The sequence below is a fragment of the Camelus dromedarius genome, chromosome 16, assembly GCF_036321535.1.
Source record: "Camelus dromedarius isolate mCamDro1 chromosome 16, mCamDro1.pat, whole genome shotgun sequence".
In the NCBI taxonomy this organism is placed as follows: domain Eukaryota; kingdom Metazoa; phylum Chordata; class Mammalia; order Artiodactyla; family Camelidae; genus Camelus; species Camelus dromedarius.
This window is the reverse complement of record NC_087451.1, coordinates 12,194,848-12,222,580: the sequence shown is the minus strand read 5'-3', so window position 1 is coordinate 12,222,580 and position 27,733 is coordinate 12,194,848. Positions and strand designations below refer to the sequence as shown.

Sequence of the window (27,733 nt, the reverse complement as noted above, 5' to 3'; positions counted from 1 at the left end):
GAAATATCTCTACCCCCTGACCACTTTATACACACAAATGCATGTGGCTTTGAGGGTCAGGCCAGAAGACCCCGGTCCCTTGGTAAATCTTTACCTTGGAGAAGGTCAGGTAGGTTAATACCTGACCATCACCCCTGGCAAGTGTGGGTAGGGTTTCTCAAGGTAATATATGACTTCTGGATTTTTAAATTCTTCCAAACTAAATTAAATAGAGCAGACTTGTTTGGGGCCTTAAAATGTTGGGGGACTAGCAGTGGGTCCTACTGGTCCACCCAAGTTTGTATCAACACCTTCGTTTCAACACCATCAATGTCTACCACATTTACCCCACTTCATATAAAGACTTCCACTCTACCCAGATAAGCCTTTCTGTCTCACTCCCATTTTCTTGTTAATTACTCTAATGATCTTGGTTTCAGTAAGACCCATACTCAAAAGCAGAGATGGCAAACCTGACAGGACTTCTCAAGATTGTTTGATTTTGCAGCAGTAAGAGTTATATGGAGTGTCTATGTAACAGGGGCCTCCTTAATCACAGCATCTACCATAACCTGAGTAATGGGCATATTCAGTGGGGGAACATCTCAGTCATCATAAAACCAGTCTCACATGGCTTGCATACAAAGCATTATCAGCTGCTTCATCTGGGGTGTTCTACTTGGTAATTACAGGGGGAGTTAGGTGGTCCCCCTTCTCAGGATAAACACACTTTACTATGGTTTTTGTCCAGTCCATGAGGCTGACTGTTCCTTCTTGAATAATCTCCTGTGTGTCTGGATCATGTATAGCCATCTGTGATTGTTTAACAGTGAGCTTTGGGTCCTGTATCAACCCAAACAACTCTTTTACTCTGTAGCATTTAAAACCAAAGATATTGCTAATTTAGTTATTCTCACAATCCATTTTAGTAAAGGTTCTACAGAAAGCTAATGATACGGATCTACAAAATGAGACAGTTCCTTCACACTAAATCCTTTAGTTTCAACAGTTTCTAAAACCCACACGTAGACTACATTCTTGGCAACAGAGGTATTAGAGGCAATTTTTGTTGTTCTGGTATAATTTTTCCCTTTGAGGCTAGTGGCCAAAACTCAGATCAACCAAAATCTAAGTAAATCAACCCAAATCTGAGCAACAAGGTCTGACAGAGCACTTTCTTCCATTTTGGCTATTACATATAACAATAACCAGGGGATTATAAGGTTAGCATGCTTCTTATTATTTTGCATTTCCTTACATATCCAATAAGCCAACTCCTTAGGAGTCAGGTGTACCACCATTTCTAAATCCCATGGGTAATTTTTAGTAACTGATTGCAGTGTAGCTGCAGTTTCATACCATGGGTTGACTAGGTAGCCATATGGGGATTAGAGGTTTCGCATTCCCCATCTTTTCGGCTTTTCTTTTCACAAACCACATGTTTGCTTAAGCCAGGAGCCATTCTACATTCTAGCAAATCCCATTTCTCTGACACCAACTAAAGGAAAACTGTTTCTCTACTACCCACAGAACACTTCTGACACAAAGCACGTGTTTTTTTGTTGTTTTTTTTTTTTCACCAAATCAGCTAATTTTTCAACTCTCTGGACACCAACTGGGTGTCCTATAATTTAATTCAATTCTACTTTGGGAAGTGTCAGATTCCACAGGCGTAAGATTCATAAGACTGCCCTTAATTTAGACACCAGTCACAATTACCAAAAATACACCAAATTTGATGAAAGACATAAATTTACAATTCTACTGAAATTCAAGAAGCCTAGCAAATCTTAAACCGTATAAACTTATAGAAAACCACTCCCAAAGACATCATAATAAAACTGCTAGATACACAAATATAAAATCATTATTTTGTACACTAATATAATGCTGTATGTCAATTATATCTCAATTTAAGAAAATGCTGGAAGCCTAAGGCAAAAAAAAATTCTTGAGAGCAGCTAGAGGAAAATAATACACTACATACAGAGGAACAATGACTTGAATGACTGTGAATTTCTTATTAGAAATCCTGTGAAAAGCCAAAAAAATTCTGTACCTAGAACTAGATGTCAATCAAAATATCCTTCAATGATGAAGATAAAATAAAGACATTACCAGATGAATGGAAACAAAGAGAATACACTGCCAGCAGACCTGCCCTAATAGAAATCCTAAAAAAAGTTCTTCAGGACAAAGGGAAATGATATCAGAGAGAAACCTGGAACTTGAAGGATGAAATAAAAGCATAAGAAATGTAAATATCTAGATAAATATGAAACACTCTTTTGATTTCCTTAAGTTCTTTAAAATCTCTATGACTGTTACAAGCAAAAATTGTAACAGTTTGATACAATTTTCAAAGGATATAGATGTAACAAACATGACAATTATAAGAGAAAAGAAGAAAACAAAGGGACCTACCCATATGGATGTAAGATTTTGACATTTTATAAAAGATTAGCTCCAAGTAGACTGTGAAAGGTTAGGGATGTATATTATAATTCTTGGAGTAACCACTAAAGAACAATAAATCTCCAAGAAGATATACAAATGACCAACAAGCATATGAAAAGATGCTCAACATCACTAATCATCATGGAAATACAAATCAAAACCACAATGGTTACATGTCACATATCTCGACAGAGCTGGATAAAAGGAAACCACAATGAGGTCTCACTTCACATTCATCAGGACAGCTACTATAAAAGACAGAAAAAGAAAAAAGAAAAGAAAGAAAAAAAAAGGAAGGAAGGAAGAGAAAAGCAAAGAATAGGTGTCGGTGAGGATGTGGAGAAATTAAAAACCCTTGTGCAGTGTTGGTGAGAATGTAAAATGATGTAACTGTTATGAAAAACAGTATGGCAGTTCCTCAAAAAATTAAAAATTGATACAGCAATTCCAGTTTGGGTGTATATCCAAAAGAATTGAAAGCAGGATCTCAAAGAGATATTTGCATACCCATATTTACAGCAGATTATTCATAATAGTCTAAAGGCAGAAGCAATCCAAGTGTCCATAGATAGATGAATGGATAAAATAATGCAATATATACAGTGGAATATTATTCAGCTTTAAAAAAAGAAAGGAAATTCTGATACCTGCTATAAAATGGAGGAACTTTGAGGACATTATGCTAAGTGAAATAAGCCAGTCACAAAGACAAATACTGCATGATTCCACTTACATGAGGTATCTAGAGTAGACAAATTCATAGAAAGTAGAATGGTGTTTGTCAGGGGGTGGGAGAGAAGGAATGGGGGGTTGTTGCTTAATGGGTATAGAGTTTCAGTTTTTTGCAAGATGAAAAGTTCTAGAGATTGGTTGCACAAGGTGAATACACTTAACTACACTGAACTGCACATTTTAAAATAGTTAAGAAAGTAAAGTTTATGTTATGTGTATTTTACTACAATTAAAAATAAGAAACTGAAAAAAAAATCTATAAAGAGAGCTAACCAAAAAACCAATAGATAAATTACAACAGAATACTAAAAATACCCAAATAATCCAAAAGAAAAGCAGAAAAATGGAATAGAGAAACAAAAAAGACGAACAGAAAGCAAAATAAGAAAATGGTAACCTAATTCCAACCATATCAATAACTACACTAAATGTAAATGGTCTAAATATACCAATTAAAAGCAGAAATTGTCAAACTGGATTTCTTTTTAAAGATTCAATGAAAAGAAAAGAAGCAATCCACAGATAGGTTAAGAAAGGATGGGAAAAGACATAACATTAAAACACTAATCAAAGAAGTGGAGTTGCTATGTATTACAATGGATAAAGAGGAATATTACACACTATTAAAGGGATCAAATTACTAAGAAGACATAAGAATTCTAATTGTGTATGGAACTAAAAACAGATCTTCAAAATACATGAAGAAAAAACTGAAAGAACTAAAAGGATAAATAGACAAATTCATAATTATTCTTGGAGACTTCAGTACTTCTCTCAGCAATGGATAGAATAAGTAGACAGAAAATCAGTGAAAAAATTGAGAAGACCTGAACAACACTATCCATCAACTTTGACCTCATAAGACATTTGTAGAACACTCTACCCAACAACAGCACAATACAAACACTTTTCAAGTGCACCTGGAACATTCATCAAGACATATTCTAAGTCATAATACAAATTTCAAAGAATTGAAATCATAAGGAGCATGTTCTCTGAATATATCAGAATTAAATTAGAAATAAATAATAGAAAGATACCTGGAAAAGTCACAAATATTTTAAAATTAAACCACACACTTCTAAATATGGATCAAAGAAGAAGTCACAAGGAGAATTAGAAAATATTTTTGAACTGAGTTAAAATAAAAATACAACATATCAAAATTTATGAAATTCAGTTAAAAAAGTGCTTAGAGGGAAATACATACAATTATATGCTTAAATTAGGAAAAAAATAAAGATCTTAAATCAATAACTTAAACTTTTCCTTTAGAAATCAGATAAAAAAGAGCAAATTAAATCCAAAGCAAACCAAAGAAAATAATAGAGTAGAAATCATTAAAATTAAAAACAAGAAAACAACAGAGAAAAGTAAGTAAAAACCAAAATAAATAAATTTATTGAATATATCAATAAAATCTATAAACTTCTAGCCATACTGTCCAGGGGGAAAAAAAAAAAAACACAAAGAAGACACATTACCAAAATTAAGAATGAAAGAGGTAGCATAATTACAGACACTACAGATATTTAAAAGATAATAAGGGAATATTATAAGCAATTTTATGCCAATTCATTCATAGGCATGAACTATCAAAGCTCACTCAAGAAGACGTATATAACTTGAATAATCCTATACTAAGGAAATTAAATTTGTAGTTTAAAACCTTTCCATAAAGAAAATTCTAAGCCAAACAGCTTCACTGGCAAATTCTACCAAATTAAAGATTAAGAAATAATACTAATTCTATACAATCTTTTCTGAAAACAGAAAAGGAGGAGACATTTCCAATTCAGGCTGGCATGACCTTGTTATCAAAACCAGATAAAGACATTAGATGAAAGGCAGTATCTCCCATAAACATAGATGCAAAAATCCACCACAAAATATTAGTAAATCATATTGTATTGTACAACATGGGGAATATAGCCAATATTTTATAATAACTATAAATGGAGTATAACCTTTAAAAATTTGTGAATCACTATATTGTACACTTGTAACATATAATATTGTACAACAATGACACTTCAATTTAAAAAATATGATATTATAAAATACATAAATTTTAAAATGGAAGAAAAATAAAGATAAAAATAAAATCAAAACAAAATTCTTAGTAAACTAGAAGAAGAAGTGAACAGATCTAACCTGAAAACATCTACAGAAGAAAAACTAGAGCTAACACTTATCAGTGAAAAACTGAAGATCTTCCCCCTAAAATCAGGAAAAAGGCAAGGATGTCTACTCTCACCATTCCTATTCAACATGTTAGTGGCATTTGCAGCCAAAATGATAAAGAAAAGGCATACAGACTAAAAAGGAAGAGACTATCTCTATTTGTAGATAATGCTAAGTACAAAATATCAACAAATCTAAAAAAAAAAGCTCCCAAATCTAATAAATGAGAATGGGCAATGTCATTCAAAGCCACAGCATTTACTCCAAATTTTTAATCTCCAGATCTTTACATCAAATTGCCAACTGGATATCTTCACCTGTATGTCTGAAGAACTCCTAAGACTGAGTACTTCCAAAGCTGAATTTATTGTTATCCTTCCAGACTTGGTCTTTAAAAAAATATATTTTCTATTCTCTTGTAATACAACCTATTACTTGTTCTAATATTTATACTTGTTCTAATATTTGTAGCTTTCCAATATTGATTTATCCATCCACCCAAGTTACAAAATGGAAATTCATCTTAGATTTCCTCTTACCCACTCCACATCTACTTGGTCACCTAGGGTACCAATTAACTTTTGTTATGAAACCATCTGCTCCAAATCTGGAGGCTTAAAACAAAATATTATTTCTTGTGATTCTGTGGGTTGACTGGCTGATTCTTCTGGTCTGAACCATCTTAGTTGGGTTTGGATGGTCTAGGATGGCCTCATACATATGTTTGAGGCCTCAACTGGGAAGGCTGAGATGGTTGGGACACCTAGGGCCTCTCTCCAAGTGGTCCCTCATTTTCTAAGAGGTTAGCCCTAATCTGATTACATGGTGATAGAAGAGTTGCCAGCAATAAAAGAGCAAGTCCCACTGTGTAAATATTTTTCAAGCCTCTGCTAAATTACAATTGCTTTCATCCCAGTGGTCAAAACAAGTCACATGACTTAGTCTCAGAGAGGACTAACCAAGGGTATGGATACAGGTAGTCATGAAAACATAATTCAAAATCAGGGGCATAAAACTGTAAAGATCTACCACATTTAATTCTATCGATTTTATCTCCTCTCTCCAATCTCATTCTTCCTCTAGAATCCCAATTCACTGAGGAGTTCAAGACCTTCTCAGGTCCTACCTCAACTACTTGTAATAATCTCCCAATTGAGCTTGCATTGCTGTAAGTTATTAGCATGTGAATTTCCTGGAAAACAAAAATCTGGTCACATTAACTCTCCTGCTTAAAACTCAATAGTTTCCCTCTGGCCACTAGAATAAACTAAAGAATAAATTCCTAAATGGGACCCACAAACTTTCATTTTCTAGCCTCTCTCTACTCTTACTCTTCCCTCATAAGCACCCTACTCTTTCAGAAACAAAGAACTAAGTCCTTCAAAGGGCTGTGGTATTTCAATACCATGACTTTACATATAATGTTGTTTCTATCTGGAATGTCCTATTACTACTTGTGTCCCAGCAAATTTCAACTTATTCTTCAAGATTCATCTCAAATGCCACAAATTTAAGGAAGCATTTCTTGCCTGTTGAAGTGAAATGCTCCCACTTCTTGCTTCTACTGCATCTCACACAACCTTCAATTATAGCGTTTATTCCCATATACTGTAATTACTTGTTACCTGTCTAACCACTTATTTCACTGTGGGATGGGGATTATGTCTTTTTTAATGTCTAGCTCTCCAACAATCTAGTACAATTCTTGACACTTAGCAAGTGCTCAGAAAATGCTTTTTGAATTAATCAATTACAATGTTCATTTCCAACATTCCAGATGACAGTACAAAGAAACTTTATCAGATAAGTCTGTCACTGTCAAATCTTGTCATCAATTCAGTACTCTTCTTGAAATGTTACTTTTCAGTCAAGTTACTGAGTGGAATGCAGTTCCAAGCGTGCTAATGAACTTACACTGTGAACTAATATACCTTCAATGGATTATGAATGTGTTAAAATGAAAATTTAAACATTATATTAAGAATATAAATATGCTAAATTTATAAATATATTAAAATTATCAATGTACTAAAACATATTGACGTCCCACTGTGGAGGTAGCTGGATTATGTGAGACTGCATCTCTTTTTCTGTTTCCTAAATTCTCAAAATTTTAAAATTTAAAATAAAAACATCCATATAGTAGTTGGAATGATACAATATACTATACAAATAAGTCTCTCTGAAAAATTCACTACAGACCAGAGCTTGTCTTCAGCCTTTACTACAGACTGAATGTTTGTGCCTCCCCAAATATTCATATGTTGAAATCCTAACCTCCAATGTGATACTGTAAGGAGACAGGGGTAGATGACTAGATTATTAACACAGAGTTCTCAGGAAGATTAGTTCCTTTATAAAAGAGATTCCAAAGAGCTTCCCCCTCCCTCCTACCACATGAGGCCCCAGCCAGACACATCTGTCTATGAACCAGGAAGCAGGAACTCACCAGACACCAAGTCTGCTGCCACCTTGATCTCAGACTTCCCAGGCTCCTGAACTGTGAGAAATAAAATTTGTTGTTTATAAGCCATCCATCTATAGACTAAGACAGACTTACTGACCTAGAAACCTAATTTACTGGGGAGACTTACATTAATGGGGCTCATGGAGACTTACACACACACACACACACACACACACACACACACACACACACACACACACACACACAAGCCAGTATCTCAATTGACAGTGGGAAGCAGATCTAATACCGGTTGGTGGTATTGAGGGAGTGTCCTTCTAACCATGGGAAATGGTTTGCTAATAAAATTAATCTGATTTAACTACAGCCTCAAAATGGATAATTCAGGTTAAACAGTGGGTCCAGTTGTACTTAGATATGGGAAAAAATAAGGTGCAATTTCATAATTAATGAGCTTCAAAAATCACACACCAGCAAACTAACTTGGGCAAAGTTGTTGTGAATGGCTTTAAATCAGGCAGTGACCAGTAAAAGCACAAAGTATCACTCTTTTCACTAGATATTCAACTCATGACATGTGTGTATATGTACGCATATTTATCCTCTCTAGTGAGGAAAGATTGCACCCGTCGCCCACGGAATGGAATATTTAATTTCAACACCTGTAGGAAGACTATAAAGAGTTATTTACTCCACGTTAATTTCAAGAAATTAAAGGTCAAAAACTTGAGGTTCAAAATGGAAAGGCTATCGGTGGTTGTGGGGGAAGGGGCAGATTCATGGAATACAAGTAATTATATTTTAGAATATACTTTGGCTGGGGATCAAAAGGCAAGGTTTCTTGTTTCTTTTGCTTAGTTTAAATTTTTCCTTAATAAACCTTTTCATTTTAGAACAGTTTTAGGTTAACAATTATAGCGAAGATAGTGAAGAGTTCCCCATACCCCCGTACAAGGCAGGGCTTTTAAACTAACTTCTACTTCCACCTATACTATTCCCTACTTGTCTCCGCTTCTGATCTCCTCAGGTTTCGGGAGGGCCTAGGACACCCTGTGCAACTTGAGGGCTGTCATGAAAACCCAGTTCTGTTAAAACTTCACCGCCCAGCCACAACTGGGTCAGCTGAGCTCGCGGAAACCCGAAGGCTCCCGCCCCGCCCCGCCCCGCCCCGCTCTTCGGGGGACGCGCCAACCCCTCGCCGACGTGGCTCCTACAGCTCCGGTCCCAAGCGCGACCAAAACGCCTCAGAGGCCAGACGAGCCGGGGGCGGGACCGGGCCAGCCCCCAAGTTCAGGCTCCTCCCCCGAGGGCAGGTTCCCGAAGCCAAAACATTTGTCACCTCAAAACGTCCAGAGCTCTGACGCCTGCGGCGGATGACACAGTACGCGCATACGTGAGGGCGCCTCACTGCTTAACGCAGACGCCGCAGGCAGTTCTCAGGCTCAGCCCTCTCTCCTTCAAAGCCAACACCCGCGGCGGCCTCCGCCCCCACCGGTCGTCGCAGCCCGTCCGTCGGCGCGTAGCGCGGGGGCGGAGCGCGCGCGAGGACGTGCGGGGAGCGCGCGCGCCGCCGCCACCAACGCCGCAACCGCCGCAACCGCCGCCGCCGCCGAGCTGGGCCGGAGTTGCCGGTTGTGGGGTTGAAGGTGATGGCCGTGACTGAAGGCCTAGAGGCGGCGTCTCCCGGTGTTCCTGCAGTCGCTGCACGAGCCTCGGTCCGCACATCGTCATGAGAGGTCAGGCCTAGGGGAAGCGGGCGGAGGCGGCGAGGGCCTGCGGCGAGTGGGCTCTGGGGAGAATAACTGAGGCACTCGAAGCTCGAACGTGGGTGGAAAACTGTCCTGGCGATTCTGGAAGAGTCGTTTGCGTTTACTTTTCTTCCCTTTCTTGCTCGTGCACGGAGGAAAGTGGGAGGGTTCTACGTTTTTATTTAATGGAAAAAGGCGCTGAAACTGCCCCGTCCAACGTCCGTCTTTAGAGATTCGAGATCAGTAGCGGTCGTGGCGTTGGAGCATCGGTGAAAGCCTTTAGTGAAAGGCACTAAAAACCAAACTGCCAAACAGTATAACTAAAAAAAAGAAAAACTCAAACCTAGGAATGAAGTAGAATGACACAGAACATGCCCTGAAGTTGACCCCAGCTTCCTCGTACAGACACGGCAGCAAGTCTCTGCGATTTGTCAGCTGGTTTCGGACTCAGGCATCGTCGGTGGCTACTCAGGCTCGTCATTTAGGGATCCTCCTCTGCCCCTGTTCTCTTTCCCCACACCGCCTCCCCTCATCCTTATTCATACTGAAGAGTCATCTAATAATTACATGGCGACTCCCCAAGTCTCCTTATTTTACAGGTATTTAGGCAACAGTCTCTTGAGGGGAGGGAAGGTAATAGTCCTGGTATTAATTACTGGAAACCTTTTTATTAGCTTTGGGAAAGCTGTTTCAGTATAAAACGAAACTTGTAGGTCACCTAAGTGAAATGTTTTAGTTCTCCATGATGGTACTTAATAAGGAGTTAAGATTTAATGTTTTTTTATCTTCCTAGCCTTTCCAACCATTAAAAATTACAGACTCACTCTTAGGAAGTGTAGAATCTACATCAGAGATGAAACTGCTCCAGCTAAGCACAGAAATCTACTAAAGTATTCAAGTAAGAATGAGTACATCTGGTAGGCACTGGTACTTTGACCGTTTTGCTGATTTCTTCTGTCATTACAGAACTGGAGGCATCTAAATCTGAACTTGTTTTTGTAGCAGATGTTCCTTAAAAGATAGTCTGTGTAGGGCAGCAGAGCCTTCGTACAAAGGGTGAAGAGGGAGGAATCTAATAACAGGTGATAGATAAGCTCAAAATAATGTATCTTCTGTGACTATCAGCCTCTCCTTTAGTGAATAAAGGATTCTTAGCGAGCAATATATTGCCTGCATTTAACTGTTCTCTTAGAATATTTTCTGCTCTTTGATTTTTAGGAGACAGAGCCCTAAAGCAAAGAAATCTGGATCACGGAAAAAGTATCCAAGGGTCATGCAAGCCAACTGTAGCCAACTTCACAGCCCTTCAGGAGCTGCAGGCAGTGAGGATGCTGCAGCTTCCCAGTGTGTTCAAACAAGATTGACAGGAGAAGCTTCCTGTCTTTATTGTGGAGATGTTCATATCCAGATGAACTCCATGCTGAAAGAATGTGCTGAAAATACAAGCTCTGGAAATACAAGGTCAGGTGTCCATAGCTGTACCCATGGATGTGCACATAGTCGCTTCCGGAGTCACTCCCACAGTGAAGCAAGGCAGCCTGATGATACAAACACGGAGTCTGGAGATCATGGTAGTAGCTCCTCCTCAGAATTCCGATATCTCTTCAAATGGTTGCAAAAAAGTATTCCATATATTTTGATTCTGGGTGTCAAACTTTTTATGCAGCATATAACAGGTAGAGTATAATAAAACATTGAGTTGTTTCATTGCTAAATTCAGCAAATTTTCTTTCTTTATTGGTAATCTACTTTAACCTGTGTATTTCAGTTACTTATTTTCTGTTAGCATTTAAAACTGTATTTGCTTCCTTTAAATTCATGTCATTATGTTACCTCTTTTTTTTTTTCTTTCAATTAACTGGACCTTATTTTCTAACAGGCATTTCTCTTGGAATTGGGCTGCTTACAACTTTTATATATGCAAACAAAAGCATTGTAAATCAGGTTTTTCTAAGAGTAAGTATAACCAGCAACTAAAAAATCATTAAATGTTTCTCCCTGTAGAATTATATACTCTTTTTTGAGAGAAGTAGGAATATAGATAGTTTATTTGACAAATTTAAATAGCTAGAACATCCACAATATATTTTTATTTAAGTGACCTGGAATAAATGATCTGTCCTAATGCTAAATTGTTTCATCTTATTTTCTTTGTATGTTGGATTCCTGATAGAGAAAGAAAAAGCAGAAGGATTAGAAGGTTTAGAATGCACTATTTGATTGATTTGTCAAGTGCCTTCACGTTTTGAATTAATTTAACCATACTAAGTAATGGAATCATCATTAAAAACTTCAGCTGTTGTATTATAAGCTTTAAAATAGTTAAATAAAATGTACATTGAATAGGTGGGTATTGAACTATTTATTTAGATCTCTGATTTAAAGAAAACTAAACCCCAAAAGTTTTTCCATAACAAATGATAAGAGTCCTATTCATATAAATTATTGGGAAAATAGGATTAATTTATAAAATCTCACCTTAAGGAAATTTTAAAGGGCTATATCTGTGTAAAGGATCATACATTTTGACCTGAAAGTTTGTTGTTTGAACCTGTCAAACCATAAAAGTTTAATTCAGGGTTTAAAACTAGTAAAACTTTTAATTAAATTAGTAATTGAAATTTAATTGTAAAAGTGAGATTAAAAACAGATTATTAAATTCTTACTGAATTGTCTGAGATTTTGAAATATTATATTATAAACCATGATAAACGCATTTTTAAAAATTCTGTTTTGTTGGGGAGGCAAAAATAGGAGCTGCAGAGGTAGAATTTTCATTTCGGTGGGTACTTTATGTCAGTTTGTAGAAGATTTGGCTTCTTTGAAGCATAGCTAATGTTATACAATGAAGAAATTGTATTTTAAAAATTTGTTTAAAATATAGTTTTGTTCACTAAAGATACATAAAAATAGAATGTGATGATTGTACAATTTAAGATAGTCTATATTTTTATTAAGGTAATCTATTGAAATGTTCTAAATTAAAGTTATTAAAGTAAAATAATATTTAAAATTCTGACAATTCAAAGTAACAAATTATAAAATTGTTTATTTTTCAGGAAAGGTGCTCAAAGATTCATTGTGCTTGGTTACTGGTATTCTTAGCAGGATCTTCTGTTCTTTTATATTACACCTTTCATTCTCAATCACTTTATTACAGGTAATTAGAGGTCCAAGTACACAATCACATTTTAATGTAATCGTATTCCATAGCACTTTGCATATATCTTACTTGCACATATTTATTGTTAGAGTTCAAGTTTTACCTGTTTCCTTCCAAGATTGAAAGCTTGAAGTGACTTACTCCCATTTGTGCAGTGCCTTACCTCATAGCAAGTGCTCAATAAATATTTAATTTTTGATATTTAAAATTTTACTTATATAATCGTATATTAAATACCATTAGGTTGTTGTTGGTGGTGTTTTTTATTTTTATATAAATAAAAATTGTATATATTGAAGATGTACAACATTTTTGATATATGTATATATTGTGAAATGATTACCACAATCAAGCTGACTAACATATCCATCACCTCCCTTAGTTACCTTTTTTTTTCTGTGTATATGTGTGATGAGAACACTCGATCTTTGTTTCTAAAAGAAAACTTGCTAAAGTACAGTAGTTGATAAGTTTCTGTATCAGATGTAAGTGTTCTGAATTTTTGGCCTTAATGAGATAACTAGAAATTCTAGTTTCAGTGCAGATGGAGAGATATGGACAAATCCGCAATATAGTGTGTAGATACAGCCAGTATCATCCGGATTGGATTGGGTGGGTAGGTAGAGGGGAAGAATAAATGGTAACACCTGGGTTTTTAGTCTGAGAAACTGGATGGTGGTGCCATTTACTGGACTGGGAAAGATGGGGGAAGGAACTGATTCTGAGGGGAAAATCAGTAATTCTCTTTTGAACATGGTAAGTTTGAGAGGTTGTGTATAACTGTTAAAAGTTATAGTGGGGAGGGTATAGCTCAAGTGGTAGAGCGCATGCTTAGCATGCACAAGGTCCTCAGTTCAATTCCCAATACCTCCTCTAAAATACAAATAAACAAAGAAACCTAATTACCTCCCCACACCCCAAAAAAGCAAAAATAAATTTAAATAAATAAATATGTCATAAGCTCAGAGTAGAGGTTAGGGCTAAAATTTGGGTGTTATCAGCATATGTTGATATTTAAAAACCATGGAACTTGACAAGATTAATCAGGAAAAGGAAGTGGAGACAGAGAAGAGGGACCAGGACTGGACATACCCACAATTACTCAGCAGAGGTGTAGCAAAGGAGACTCAAGAAGGAACCGTCAGTCACGTATGAGAACAACTAGGAGAGAGTGGTGTCTAGGAAGAAAATATTTCAGGGGGGGAAGAGGGGACAATAAAGTGATTGTTAAATTTAGCATGAAGGAGGGAGTTGATGATGTTGACAAAACCAATTCAGTGGAAAGGAGAGGATAGAATCCTGGTTGGAATCGGTTGAGGAGAGAATGGCAGATTTATCTAGTTAGTGAATGTTTTACAGATTACAGGCTAGAACAATAACCATGACAAGTTAGGAAGACTCTTCTTTTTCTTTATAGAAAAAAGATTTGAAATTCAAACACCTAAAAAGCCTCTTTAAAATAAGCAAAATGATCTTCCATTCTAATAACATAAAACATAAGACATTAGCATCTCGCCAAACTCCCAATTTTTCACACATCAAATTAAAGTAAACTGGTAGCAAATTAGAACGCCTATCAACACTTTATCTTTGTATGCTGCTCTGGTAAGTTTTGATGTTTTTCTCTTGGTAGCTTAATTTTTTTAAATCCTTCTTTGGACCATTCGAACTTCTGGGAAGTGCTTTGGATTGTTGGAATTACAGACTTCATTCTGAAATTCCTCTTCATGGGCTTAAAATGCCTTATTTTATTGGTGCCTTCTTTCATTATGCCTTTTAAATCCAAGGTAAGAAAGTAACATCTTTTATTGGAATGATATTAGTAAACCACATTAATGCTATTTAGTCTTTGTTTAAGTGACTCCTTTTATAATTTTTCAGTTTGCTGAATAAGCTAATTTTAATTATCTATATTATCTCAGACTGGCAATTATTTGTTCAAGGACTTGCACCTAAATATTAATCTGTTCCAATAAAATCAGAATTATATTTGCTTTGAAGTAATTTAAAAATCAGTCCCCACATCATATATTGGAAAATATTTGGCTTTGTACTTCTCCAGGGCATTATTGATTGACAGTTGGTAACTGTATGCATTTAGTCAGTGTTTTTTCATACTCAGTAAAAACTTCAATATAAATTTTTATAATCAGCAAAATGTTTTAGTATGTGTAAAACATTTTCAATGTCACTCTTTAGAAATTCTTTGAAAAACAAACCACACAGTGACTGTAATATGTGAGAACCAGTTTAAGGTTGTCAGTCATAACCATTATCATTATGAAGATTAACTTTATAGTTATTTGTGTTACTGTACCGTATACTCATGATGTTCTCAATCCAATATGAACTGTTTGCTTTATGTATGTAAGTAGCTTGGGTGACTCTATTTGTTTTCTTTTTCCTTCCTTTTTAGGGTTACTGGTATATGCTTTTAGAAGAATTATGTCAGTATTACCGAACTTTTGTTCCCATACCAGTTTGGTTTCGTTACCTTATAAGCTATGGGGAGTTTGGTAATGTAACTAGATGGAGTCTTGGGATATTGCTGGCTTTACTCTACCTCATACTAAAAGTAGGTAGCAATTAATCTTGTCATTTGTAATGATGCATGTAATATTTGTAGATTTTATATACTACTGCTTTTCTCTTTAACTGTTTTATAGTTTATTTTTAATTGAAGTATAGTTGGTTTACAATGTTGAGTTAAAGTGTATTTTATCTTTAAATCACTAGTTTGAAGTAATGGCAGGCTCTATATCTACTTGAAAATGGAAATAGGTATGTTTATCTTAATCCAATTGTTCCAGATTTTATTGGCGGAGTGGACCTCCATATACTGTGGATTATCTAAGGTGGGGGAAACAAGTAGAATAGAATATACCCAGTAGCATTATCATACACATAATTATCAAACTAGTGGAGTATCTTCTCCTGTTCCCCCTATGCCTGCTCCCCTCAACTTAATCACTGTGTGAAACTTTAAATATGTTAAGGACATGTGAACCAGGTAAAATTGCCTGGCCTTTGACATAGTTAAGTTCATATTTGTCTTGACCAAATTGTATCTCTAGGAATTCAGATGTATTTCATTTTGGTTAAGAGTTGACTGAAATCGATGTGTAAAATATTCCATAATTGGACTTTATAGTTAGAATGAAATTATTGTCATACACGGTGAATATTAAGTTAATATCAGTATTCGATACTAGCTTTGATCTTTGTGTTTTAACAGATAGGGCTCTTTGTTCATTTTTCTTTTTTTTTCTCTTATTGAAGTATAGTCATTTTACAGTGTGTCAGTTTCTGGTGTTCAGCATAATGTTTCAGACATACATGTATTTGTTTTCATATTCTTTTTTCACTATAGGTTACTACAAGATATTGAATATAGTTTCCTCTGCTATATAGAAGAAACTTATTTATCTGTTTGATAAACAGTAGTTAATATTTGCAAATCTTGAATTCCCAATTTATCCCTTCCCACCCCCTTTTCCATCAGTAACCATAAGTTTGTTTACTATGTCTGTGAATCTGTTTCTGTTTTGTGGATAAGTTCATTAGAGTCTTCTTTTTCCTTTTTTTAGACTCCAAATATGAGTGATATCATATGGTATTTTTCTTTCTTCTTCTGGCTTATTTCTCTTAGAATGATGATCTCTAGGCCCATCCATGTTGCTGCAAATGGCATTATTGTATTCTTTTTTATGGCTGAGTAGTATTCCATTGTCTAAATATACCACTTCTTTATCCAGTCATTTGTAGACATTTAGGTTGTTGCCATGTCTTGGCTATTGTATATAGTGCTGCTATGAACATTGGGGTGCATATATCTTTCGAATTAGAGTTCCCTCCAGATATATGCCCAGTATTGAGATGGCTGGATTATATGGTAAGTCTATTTTTAGTTTTTAGAGGAATTTCCATACTCTTTTCCATAATGGATGCACAAAACTACATTCCTACCAACAGGGTAGGAGGCTTCTTTTTTCTCCACACCCTCTCCAGCATCTATCATTTGTGGACTTTTCAGTGATGGCCATTCTGACTGGTGTGAAGTGATACATCATGTGTTTTGATTTGCATTTCTCTATCAATTAGCGATATTGAGCATCTTTTCACATGCCTGTTGGCCATCTGGATGTTTTCTTTGGAGAGCTGTCCCTTTAGGTCTTCTGCCCATTTTTTTTTTATTGGGTTGCTTGTTTTATTGATATTAAGCTGTATGAGCTATTTGTATATTTCAGAAGTTAGTCCTTTATCTGTCACATGATTTGCAGATATTTTCTCCCATTCTGTAGGTTGTCTTTTTGTTTTGTTGATGGTACCCTTATCTGTGCAAAACCTTTTAAGTTTAATTAGGTCCCATTTGTTTATTTTTGCTTTTATTCCCATAACTCTAGGAGCTGGTTTGAAAAAAAAAACATTGCTGTGATTTATGTCAAAAAGTGTTTTGCCTATGTTTTCCTCTAGGATTTTTATAGTGTCTGGTCTTACATTTAGATCTTTATCCATTTTGAGTTAATTTTTGTATATGGTATTAGAGAAGGTTCTAATTTCAGTCTTTTGCAGGCAGCTGTCCAATTTTCCCAGCATCACTTATTAAAGAGATTGTAGATTAATTGACCATAAGTGTGTGGGTTTATTTCTGGACTTTCTATCTTGTTCCATTGATCTGTGTGTCTGTTTTTGTGCTAGTCCCATATTGTTTCGATTACTTTAGCTTTGTAGTATAGTCTGAAGTCAGTGAGTGTGATTCCCCCAGCTCTGTTCCCCTTTTTCAAGACTATTTTGGATATTTGAGGGTCCTCTGTGTTTCCATACAAATTTTAACATTTTTTTGTTCCAGCTCTGTGAAAAATGTCATTGGCAATTTGATAGGGATTGCATTGAATCTGTATATTGCCTTGGGTAGTATGGCCATTTTAACAATACTGATTCTTCCTGTCCAAGAATATGGTATATCTTTCCATCTGTTTATGTTGTCTTCAGTTTCTTTCATCAGTGTCTTATAGTTTTCAGAGTACAAGTCTTTTGCCTCCTTGGGTGGGTTTTTGTTTTTGTTTTTGTTTTTGTTTTTAATTTACATATATATACTGTTCATTGTTTCTAAGAACAGTTTAAAGCTTTAGCTTTTTAAACTTTCATAGTTATCAAAAGACTAAAGCCAACCACAAAATAAGAATCAACATAATGCAGTAATCTAATCATAAAGGGCAGTCAAATGTGGTTACACATATTCAGGAAATCAGTTATCTAAGTTATAAATAATAAGTAGTTCATTTATGTCTTTTTTTTTTAGATTCCAGATATAAGCAATATCATATGGCATTTTTCTTTCTCTTCCTGGGTCACTTCACTTAGAATGATTTCCAAGTCCATCCATGTTGCTGCAAATGGCATTATTTTATTCTTTCTTATAGCTGAGTAGTATTCCATTGTATATATATGTATATACCACATCTTCTTTATCCAGTCATTTGTTGATGGACATTTGGGTTGTTTCCATGTCTTGGCTATTGTAAACAGTGCTGCTATGAACATTGGGTGCTAGTATTTTGTTGAGGATTTTTGTGTCTATATTCGTATGTGATATTGGCCTGTAATTTTCTTTTTTTTGTGATATATTTGTCTGGTTTTGGTATCAAGGTGATGGTGGCTTCACAGAATGAGCTCAGAAGTATTCCTTCCCCTGCAGTTTTTTGGAATAGTTTCAGAAGGATAGATGTTAACTCTTCTCTAAATGGTAGAATTCACCTGTGAAGCCACCTGGTCCTGGACTTTTGTTTCTTGGGATTTTTTTTTTGGTGGGGGAGATTTTTCTAACTTTATTATGGTAGTCATTTTGCAGTATATACATGTATCAAATCATAGCATTGTATGAGAGTTATAATTACTGATTCGATTTCAGTACTGGTAATTGGTCTAATTATACTTTGTATTCCTTCCTGGTTCAGTCTTGGCAAATTGTACCTTTTAAAGAAATAGTTCATTTCTTCTACTTGTCCTTTTTGTTGGTGTATAGTTGCTCATAGTAGCCTCTTACGATCCCTGTATTTCTGTGGTGTCAGTTGCAACTTTTCCTTTTTCATTACTGATTTTATTAATTTGGGCCCTCTCCCTCTTTTTCTTGATGAGTCTAACTAAAGATTTATCAGTTTTGTTTATCTTTTCAGAGAATCAGCTTTTAGTTTAATTGATCTTTTCTATTTTTTTTAGTCTCTATTTCATTTATTTCTGCTCTAATCTTTATGATTTCTTTTCTTCTGCTAACTTTAGGTTTTGTTTGTTCTTCTTTAATTGCTTTAGGTGTAAGGTTAGGTTGTTTACTTGAGATTTTTCTTGTTTCCTGAGGTAAGTTTGTATCTCTGTAAACTTCCCTCTTAGAACAGCTTTTGCTGTGTTGCAGAAATTTGGGGTCATTGTGTTTTCATTTTCATTTGTCTCAGTATTTTTTGATTTCCTCTTTGATTTCATCATTGAGTTGATTTATTGGTTTTTTAGTAGCATGTTGTTTAGTCTCCATGCAGTAATTTTTTTTCTCATTTGTTTTTCTGTGGTTGATTTCTAGTTTCATGACATTGTGGTCAGAAAAGACGCTTGAAATAATTTCTCTTCTAAATTTGTTTTTAAAGTAGGGGCGTCCCTGTGTAGACTGAGCGTCCAGTAGTTTTATTGCCAAGGCTGTTCTTATTATGGATGGTTGCCATGTCTTTCTTCCACATGTATTGGCTGTTATCCCTTCGATGGGGGTTGGTTGGAGTTATGGTGATCAGAACCTGCCCTGATTGTTGTTGTTGAGCGGGGTCTCCTTTTTTGTCCTGTGGTTGTTACAGCCTTGACGGGGCTGGGTGTGCTCCCCTGTTGCTGGAATAGAGGCTTCCAGACCCGTTTCTGAGCTGCAGTGAGCGGTAGGCAGGGTTGGAGTGCTTCAGCTCGAAGAGGCGCTGCTGGGTGCATGTCCACAGGAGGTGTCCACTGGGAAGTGCCCTCTGTGGTGTTGTCTGTCACCTGTTATACAGACTTACAAAGTACACTTTGTTGATGATACCCTTGTCCCCGTCTCAGCCGTGGGAATGTTAGCAACCCACTCTAGTGTCCCCCAGTTTCTGTGCCCGCAGAGCCACCAGTGCAGATCCACCGACATCAGGCACTAGGATCAGCTGTGGTGTGTGTGGTCACACACCTGGACCAGTGGTGCGCCACAGGGTCAGCACAGACCCTGGCCCTGCGTCCACGTAAGGTCCGCAGGCCTGCTGTTAATGCCAAACCCACTCCCACCATCCACCACAAGTCTGCTCGTTTGTCTTAAACACATGGGTCCACAAAGGTACCAGCAGAGCAAATCTGCCACTGCTGCCTGGGGCAAGACTCAAATCTCAGTCCTCCCTGTGAAGTTGCGGGACCCCTGGGTACAGATTGATGTTTCAGCCCCTCCTCCACCTGGGAGCCAAGCACCGGAGCAAGCCAAGAAGATGGCTGTGTCTGAATCCCACCTCTCTTTTCACCAGTGGTGGTGCTGAGCAGTGTCTTCTGGGCTAGCAGAGATGGTGGGTACGGCCTTGGCTGTGTTGTGCCCCCCTGTACACCAGCAGTGGTACTTTTTTATGGGGGTCTCAGGCTGTTCTGTCCTGTACACACTCCCAGCTGCAGCCCACACCACGCTCCAGCCACAGTCCTCTTCCCCAGCTCGTCCACAAAAGACCGAGCTCCAGCAGGCAGTCCTGGCCCACCCCCACTGGCTTGCGTCTCAGGCTGGGGGTCGCAGGGACCCTCTGTGCTGGTTTCTGTCAGTTCTGTCTGCCTAACAGCTGCTGCTTTCTCCTCCAAGCCTCAGAAGCCCCTTTTCTGTTCCTGCTGACCTCCCCCCTGGACAGGGGGTGTCCCAGAGTGAGGACGCTTTTCCTCCTTTGCCGTCCCCTTCCTGCAGAACAGGTCCTGCATCAATTTCCTTCTTTTTTTTCTTTTTTGGGGGCCGGGGGGGGAATCTTCTTGTATTCCTGAAATAAGAGATATTCTGCCAAAGTTCAGTGGGCATTTTGTGCAAATTGATCAGTCTGCCACTTGTAATTTTTGGTGTATTTGTGGCAATCCTACTACTCCACTATTTTGGCAGTCCTCCCCGGGCTCTTTGAATTAATGAATTACTTAATTTCTCTTTCAGCTTCTGGACTTTTTTGGACATCTAAGAACTTTCAGACGGGTTTTGCGAATTTTTTTTACACGACCGGTAAGTATTTTTTTTTATCAGAAAAAACTTTTTACCTTCCTTTTTTCATTATAAAAATCTTTTCAGTTCAGCAGTTTTACAAGCATAGATTTCTTTTCTTCCCCCTTGACAGACTCTGGGGATTGAACCTAGGACCTCGTGCACACCAACCGTACTCTACCACTGAGTTATACCCTGACCCCCACAAATGCAGATTTCATAAGTACATGATTTAAAAAAAAAAAAAAACCTTTTCTTAGTACTTTGGCACTTGGGGCTATAATGGTTTAGAGATTTTATTTTTGTGATCAATTTCTTGCACTTTGACAGCCACCTGATAGTTGATACAGTGCTTATATATTTGAGTGTGCCTCTTGTCCCTTCAAATCACTTGACATTCTTAAGGGTTTATAAACATTCCCTTAAAAATCTTGTGAACTTTTGTTGTTCTTCCTTTTTAAATCCACAAATGGTGGCTTTGTGTATTTCCATTAACTCTTCAGCTTCTGTGAAGGTGTTTAGATTATAATTTATTATGTATATGAAAAAAGCTCATTACCAAAAATCATGTCCCTTGAAATTTTAACTGGAAAATTTCCCCCAGCAGTACTCAATTCTGTATGCACAAGTAAGTTCACAGCGTGGAATTAACAATAAATCGAGACTCCAGTGTCAGTTATAAACTTGATTATTATGTGATTCTACTAACGTAACAAACTGCAGAGAAAGGGTGTCATGGACTCATTTGCTTTTAGTAGTTTCAAAGGTTCTCAGTATGTGTGGCCACCAGATTTCAGAGTTTGGGTCTCAGTTTTGCAGTCTGTTAGGTACTTATACAATTACTTTGTCAGGACTTAGGGGATGTGACTTAGAAAAATGCCAACCTAATAATACATGTTTTTTTTAAAAAAATGGATTATACCTACACAGTGGCCTGAACTGGCCAAGGCACCCTCTCCCTAAGATAGCTAGTAATGTAGTAACAAGTTTTGCTGCATCCTATTCAGACTTCTTTAGACAAAATAGAATAAAATTGAGAGTTCAGCTTTGGTGAAGTTTATTCAGTTGATTATGTGAGTATCAGCCATTTTGCTATGTTTATTAATCTTGTAAGGCTTGAGCTGACATACTTTTGATATTATTTCTTTGTGAAGCATAGAAAGATTATCACAGTCATCAGCCTCTTTGATTTGTTTCTGAGACTCTCATGTTCCTTAATGTAGCCAAGAAAATGGAAGTCACCATCAGGTTAAGTCTTTACCTGAATGGAGTCCGCAAAATGCCAGAGAAGAGTGCTGTTTTAAAAGCCCGTCAGCGTACATACTTGCAGTGTACTCTGCCAACTGACATTTACTTACGGGCAACTGGCACCAAGGTCATCAGTATCCCAATCTGTTTCTGAAATCTTTAACATCACCAGTCTCAAAAAATCTTAATTTCCAGTATTTTCAGCTTTTGGGTCTTAGTTTAATTTTCCTAACCCTCAGTATTTTATACAGGAAGTTTAGATTACAGCTTCAGGTTGTTGAGTCAAGTCATGCTTTAACTCTCATAACGATGACTAAAAACTTGGGTGTTCTTTCCTCTCCACGGCCAGCTTTTACACATCATTTCTACAGAAAGCTGATCTCATTTGTAACATTTTGTCATGTCTAGTTAATGACTAAATTCTACTGAATTTGGTGAGGAAGTTATTAAGATCCTAAGAGATCAGAAACTTTTTTAAGACTTTAGAAGAAAAGGAAATTCAAAGATCTGTAGGATTGTTCAGTCAGTTTTGGCAGTGTAACTCTACCCGGGACATTTTGCTACTGCAGTTCTTTTGTAAAATTTTCTTACCTAGTACTAAATGCTGATTTAGTGATAAGTAAGGATGAAAATTAAAATTATTTTTAGATATAGTGGCAGGACACTGTTCAGTGGTCTCCAAACCTTCATGTTGATCTCATGTGGAAAGCTTTAAAAAATTTACAGATTCTTGGATTATTTCTGGGCCTATTGACACAATCTCCAGTGTGGAGCACAGAAATCTATCTTTAAAGCAGTCTCCAGATGGGGAGGGTATATAGCTCAGTGGTAGAGCACATGCTTAGCATGCACGAGGTCCCGGGTTCAATCTCCAGTACCTTGATTAAAATAAATAAGTAAATATCTAATTACCAGCCCCCCAAGAAAAACCCAGAAAACAAAACCAGTCTCCAAATAAGTTACATTCAGCTAGTCAAGCTCTGGATTGACTTTTTTGAACCAGTGCCATCATAATACATGGGCTCAGTTTGGCAATCAATACTGTGTCACATGGTACGTGAATATAGATTATATAATGGTTGGTTATATTTCAAATCACTTAGTCTCTTAAACCATTCTGAATTTGAAGCACTATCATTATTTGGGAATCCAGTGAATCTGACGATCTCCCAGCATTCTATTATGTGTTACTTCATAAGTTCACCAAGATGCAGTCCATCTTGGTTCTGCATCATTGATTCTGCATCCATAGTTCAACTTAGAAATGTTTGTGTCCTTTGGGGGAGTTCTCAAATGCCTAATTCCACAGGCATGTAGAAATACAGTATCACCTATGTATTTGAGGAACAGGAAAGAAAGAAGTTTGTAGATGAATGGAACTTCTTATCTTTCTAGAGTTACGGAGTGGCTGCCAGCAAGAGACAGTGTTCAGATGCGTATGGTATTTGTTCAGTATGTCAAGCTGAATTTCAAAAGCCAATTCTTCTCATCTGTCAGGTAACTGTATTTTTAAGCAACCTAAACACACTTCTCTGTGATTTTCAAAAGTCACACACATAACTCATATTTATGTTAGCTATAAGGAAAAAATAATCTTCACTGCAGAAAGTAGCATTTCAGGACACACACTTGTAATTTCTTATTGGGATTACGGGTTTGGTAGATTAGACAAGATTAAATCTTGTCCCTTATATTCTAATGATTTTGATGTAGAAGACTGAAGGGGACAAATAATTCCAATGGCAGATTGGATGCCAAAGCGATTGGAATACAGACCATTTTAATAATTGAATACTGGTCTTTTAGAATAAAAGGCCAGCATTTGTTACTGAATTATCTAAGGCCCTTTCCTGTACTTTATTCCAGGAACTCTCAAAGACTTTATTATAAAGCTGTTAAGTCACACTTGATCTTATATCACCTAAAGGTAGCTTAAATTTTATTAAAAGTGGTTAAAATGGTAAGAGTCAAAAGAATGCTAGTGGTTCCACCACTAAGCCCGCTGTGTGTTCCTGAACGTTGCTTATGTTTTCTCATTTGTAAAATGGAGGGATCAGTGTTCTCCACAACCCTTTGAGCTCTAGAGTATGATTCTCTACAGTGTGGTGAGTTTAAGATTAAAATGTTATCAACTATAAAATCTAGTTCTTAATTCCCTTGCAGCATATATTTTGTGAAGAGTGCATTACCTTATGGCTTAACAGAGAGAAAACATGTCCGTTGTGCAGAACTGTGATTTCAGACCATGTATACAAATGGAAAGATGGAGCCACTTCATCACAGCTTCAGATATATTAAGTTCTCAACTTAATATTAAAGCCACAAAACACTATAATTTCATTTGGTTTCAGTGACTATTGACAAAGACATTAGAATGGATTTTCAGGGCTAGAAGTTAAGGAAAATGTTTCCAAATCATTTTAGAGTATTATAATAAGACATAAGTGTGTAGTCCAATTTATCAAAGATTAAATGAAAAGAATGCTATATTTAAATATATATACATAATGTTCAACCTAATGCATATGCAACATTTATTCTATCCTAATTATCTGACAGATGATTGCAGTGTTAAAATTGTAAATGTGTTTTCTTGTTAATGTTACCAAAATAACAATTGCATAACTAGAACTAGTGGTTTTAGAAGAATTTGGGTATTCTTTCCTGACATTGTTTTTAGAATAAAAAGTATTTTTCACGATATTTTAAAGTACACATTACCTGAAAGTAGAATTTTCTTTATCATTGACTTTTATAATTCCCACTCAAAAAATTCTCAACTTTTTCATAAAATTTGTATTTTTAAATGAAAGTTCTAAATGCTATATTTTACTTGTAACAATCGTATTTTCTAAGGAAGATCAATGTACTGAGGATGAACTATTTTAATACTGTATTTTCTGTAATATGATTAGCAGTCATTGAGAACAGGTGATTTAAATTCCTATTGTTTGTGAACATTATACATACTGTCCTGCTGTCAGCTTTAATGTTCATGATCTTGCTTTTTTGTATAGTGCCATGGACTGTATTGAAGTAACTATTAAAATAATTCACATGGATTGTAAACAGCTGGCTTCACTGATGATTTGAATAGGTGACAAGACCAACTCAAACTCTTAGAAGCGTTTTGGTAATCACCATTACTTGGGAGATTAAAGCTTGAACTCAGGCAACCAGAATCGTGTGGATAGTGTGGTTTGCCTCTAGGTATTTGTACAGGGTGGGAAAAGGAGTGGAGCACTTTCTCCCCTTGAAACCTCTAAGCGGGGACTCAAGATCTGTAACAGAAGTGTTACCGGCTGGTTATTATCTACATTTAGAGTCAAAGGCCTCTGCGCAGTTTCTCTTCTACCATCTATATCAGTTTTTCTACAAGAAAAAGATGATGGTAGTGGGAAGAAGTTAGGAGGCAGAGGTAGAAAACAAATTTGCAGTGCCGATACAAAGGCTAAACCAACATACGGATTAAAAAGGATAGTGACCAGCCAGCTACAAGTTAAATCACTTTCATGAATTATGGCCACACAAAATGACAAAAGAACATTAGAAGGCCTGTAACTTTTTCTCCCCAGGTAAATATTGCTAGGTTGTAAGTACAACTGTGTCTGGGTTTTTTGTTTGTTTGTTTTTAAAGTAATGACATACTTAACTCTACTACCTACGAGAACTACTGCAAAAAGAACATGTTTACTTGGCTTTAAATCACCTTCCTGACTTTGTGGTGAAGCTAATAGTTGTTTTTTAGGTATACAACAGGGGATGAGAAAGGCAATTTGGGACTCAAATTTGGGTATGAAAGATGGACATGCTGACTCCTTGATAAAAAATAGCACCTTACTACGTGCGTGACTTTAGCCCTGTTACGATACCTACTCACTATATGGCCATATGGATAACTTTGTTTCTTAACATGAGTTAATAACAAAGGAGGTCTGTGGTGGACAGTGAGGGGGGTTGATCTTTTTTAACAAAGGAGAAAGCAGTTCACATGTGAACTTAAAAGGAGGGAAATGTAATAGGAAAGCTATGCCATTGACTTAACAGTGTTGATGAACTAGAAGCAGTTCTCTCTTATGCCTTCACCTCAAAAACAGGAATAGGGATTCAAAAACCCATTTATTCTGTGAATTCAGATCGTATCTTCTGATTGATTTATCAACATTAAGAATCACTACTATGTTTTAGAAAAAAGTCAGTTTGAGAACTTCTACAGAGAAATCATCTTGGCAAGTGTGACAGAATTACCTAAGTGGTTTATACAAAACAAACATATTAGATATATTGAGACATTAGTTAAAAGCAGATTTGTGCACTACGTTATTTTGTGCATACACATCAAATAAATATTGTTGACAGTGTGGCTGAAAAAACTGCTGAGTGTTCCTACAAGAAAGTCTTCCAGTGTTTTTATGTGAAGCTGGCTTTCACCGTAACTTTTCCAATGAATATTTTTTTCAGCAACCAATTTAATTCTATTTGACAGAACTTGGAAATCACAGATGTTTAACAACTAATATATAAAACCAGTACTAAAAGTTACAATATATTTAAGTATCTTCAAGTTCTCAACAGAGAAATTTTTTTCATTTACATATATACATTCTTCATATATATATAAAATTTATTAAACATGAGAGCCTGAACACATCTGTCATGTTAGTGGAAAAAACTGAAACCATTTGTGCATCTGTTAGTTATTTCTTCCTATCTTAAGATAATGATAAAAAAAAATCACTTCTATTTTATGTTCATTCAAATTTGTATTTAATTTCTATTTACATTCATTCAATCTGAAATCAAATTCTTAATACAGTAAACTAAATACAAGATGAAAAGCAGAAAAGGTGTTACCCTCAAAGCACTCCTAATAAGGCAGCTGAAGAATTTATTTACTCTGATAGATGCAAAGCCAACTTGGGATAGGAAAAAAATAATAAAGAGCAAACACAGATGAACCCATCTTTCAAATGTTACTTCGGATAATCCACTGAGATAATACTTGTGCTGTAGTGGTAAGTGAAGAATCACACATGAAGAATTTTGTATCAGTCAGCAACAGACCACAGGTCATGGTGTGACAAATACTTTTATGATTGTTTTGTCCAGCTTGCTAGTGTCTACTCCTATGAAAAAAGGTAAATGTTTGGACATTGATGTTCTTATTTGAGAAATTAACCATTTTCAGAGCCTCAAAATCCATTCTTCATAAATTCAACATTTCTCATGAGAATACTCTTAGATCTAGCCCTTATTAGCAAGGAACCATATGACTAACTGAGTAACCAAAATAATTAAGTCCTATATTAAGTGTAAAATCCAAGGCTTGGGAATATTAATACTATTGAAGATGCAGCATGTTAACAATCATTTATTTCTTAAAGAATGCTGAATTTATGGAGTATCATACATGCATTCTTCTCCCCCAATTATCTGTCTTAAAAAATAGTATGGAAAAATCCTTCTGAAGGATTCAAATTAGTTAAAGGGGAAAAAGAAATAACATGTTTCCTAAAAATCTGGTTCAAATTCAATAATTAATACTTTACATTGTTAATCACAGCTGGTTTATAAATCCCAGTTTATTC

The 27,733-nt window shown here is 36.2% G+C and overlaps 1 protein-coding gene and 1 long non-coding RNA gene across 5 annotated transcripts in view; one reads left to right on the top strand and one right to left on the bottom strand.

The window, feature by feature from the left end:
* LOC105097831 (uncharacterized) overlaps positions 1-9,272 on the bottom strand; it is a 131,872-nt gene extending 122,600 nt beyond the window's left edge. For both annotated transcript variants that reach the window (XR_010384437.1, XR_010384436.1), the window contains exons 1-2: positions 9,117-9,272; positions 7,802-7,852 (exon numbers count right to left, since the gene is read on the bottom strand). This is a non-coding gene — a long non-coding RNA (uncharacterized LOC105097831). The remainder of the gene's footprint in view (positions 1-7,801; positions 7,853-9,116) is intronic.
* A 42-nt stretch (positions 9,273-9,314) lies between these two features.
* Positions 9,315-25,214, top strand: RNFT1 (ring finger protein, transmembrane 1). 3 transcript variants are annotated; one of them, XM_010990448.3, is made up of 9 exons: positions 9,315-10,124; positions 10,744-11,096; positions 11,405-11,481; positions 12,585-12,685; positions 14,322-14,475; positions 15,105-15,263; positions 20,853-20,918; positions 23,541-23,642; positions 24,309-25,214. In XM_010990448.3, the coding sequence occupies exons 1-9, from the start codon at positions 10,093-10,095 to the stop codon at positions 24,441-24,443; spliced, it is 1,179 nt and encodes a 392-aa protein (XP_010988750.1). In that variant the 5' UTR covers positions 9,315-10,092; the 3' UTR covers positions 24,444-25,214. The 3 variants fall into 3 exon arrangements, with proteins under 3 accessions (XP_010988750.1, XP_010988749.1, XP_010988751.1); XM_010990447.3 differs by having other exon boundaries at positions 10,744-11,201; XM_010990449.3 differs by having other exon boundaries at positions 9,316-9,513; positions 10,744-11,201.
* Positions 25,215-27,733: the final 2,519 nt, after the last annotated feature.

Bases quoted from the DNA above. Each gene is read 5' to 3' on its own strand.
- RNFT1 (XM_010990447.3), top strand. From the start codon at position 10,093: ATGGCGACTCCCCAAGTCTCCTTATTTTACAG. The intron at 11,482-12,584 runs GTAAGTATAACC...TTTATTTTTCAG, and splicing joins TAAATCAGGTTTTTCTAAGA to GAAAGGTGCTCAAAGATTCA. The intron at 12,686-14,321 runs GTAATTAGAGGT...TTCTCTTGGTAG, and splicing joins TCTCAATCACTTTATTACAG to CTTAATTTTTTTAAATCCTT.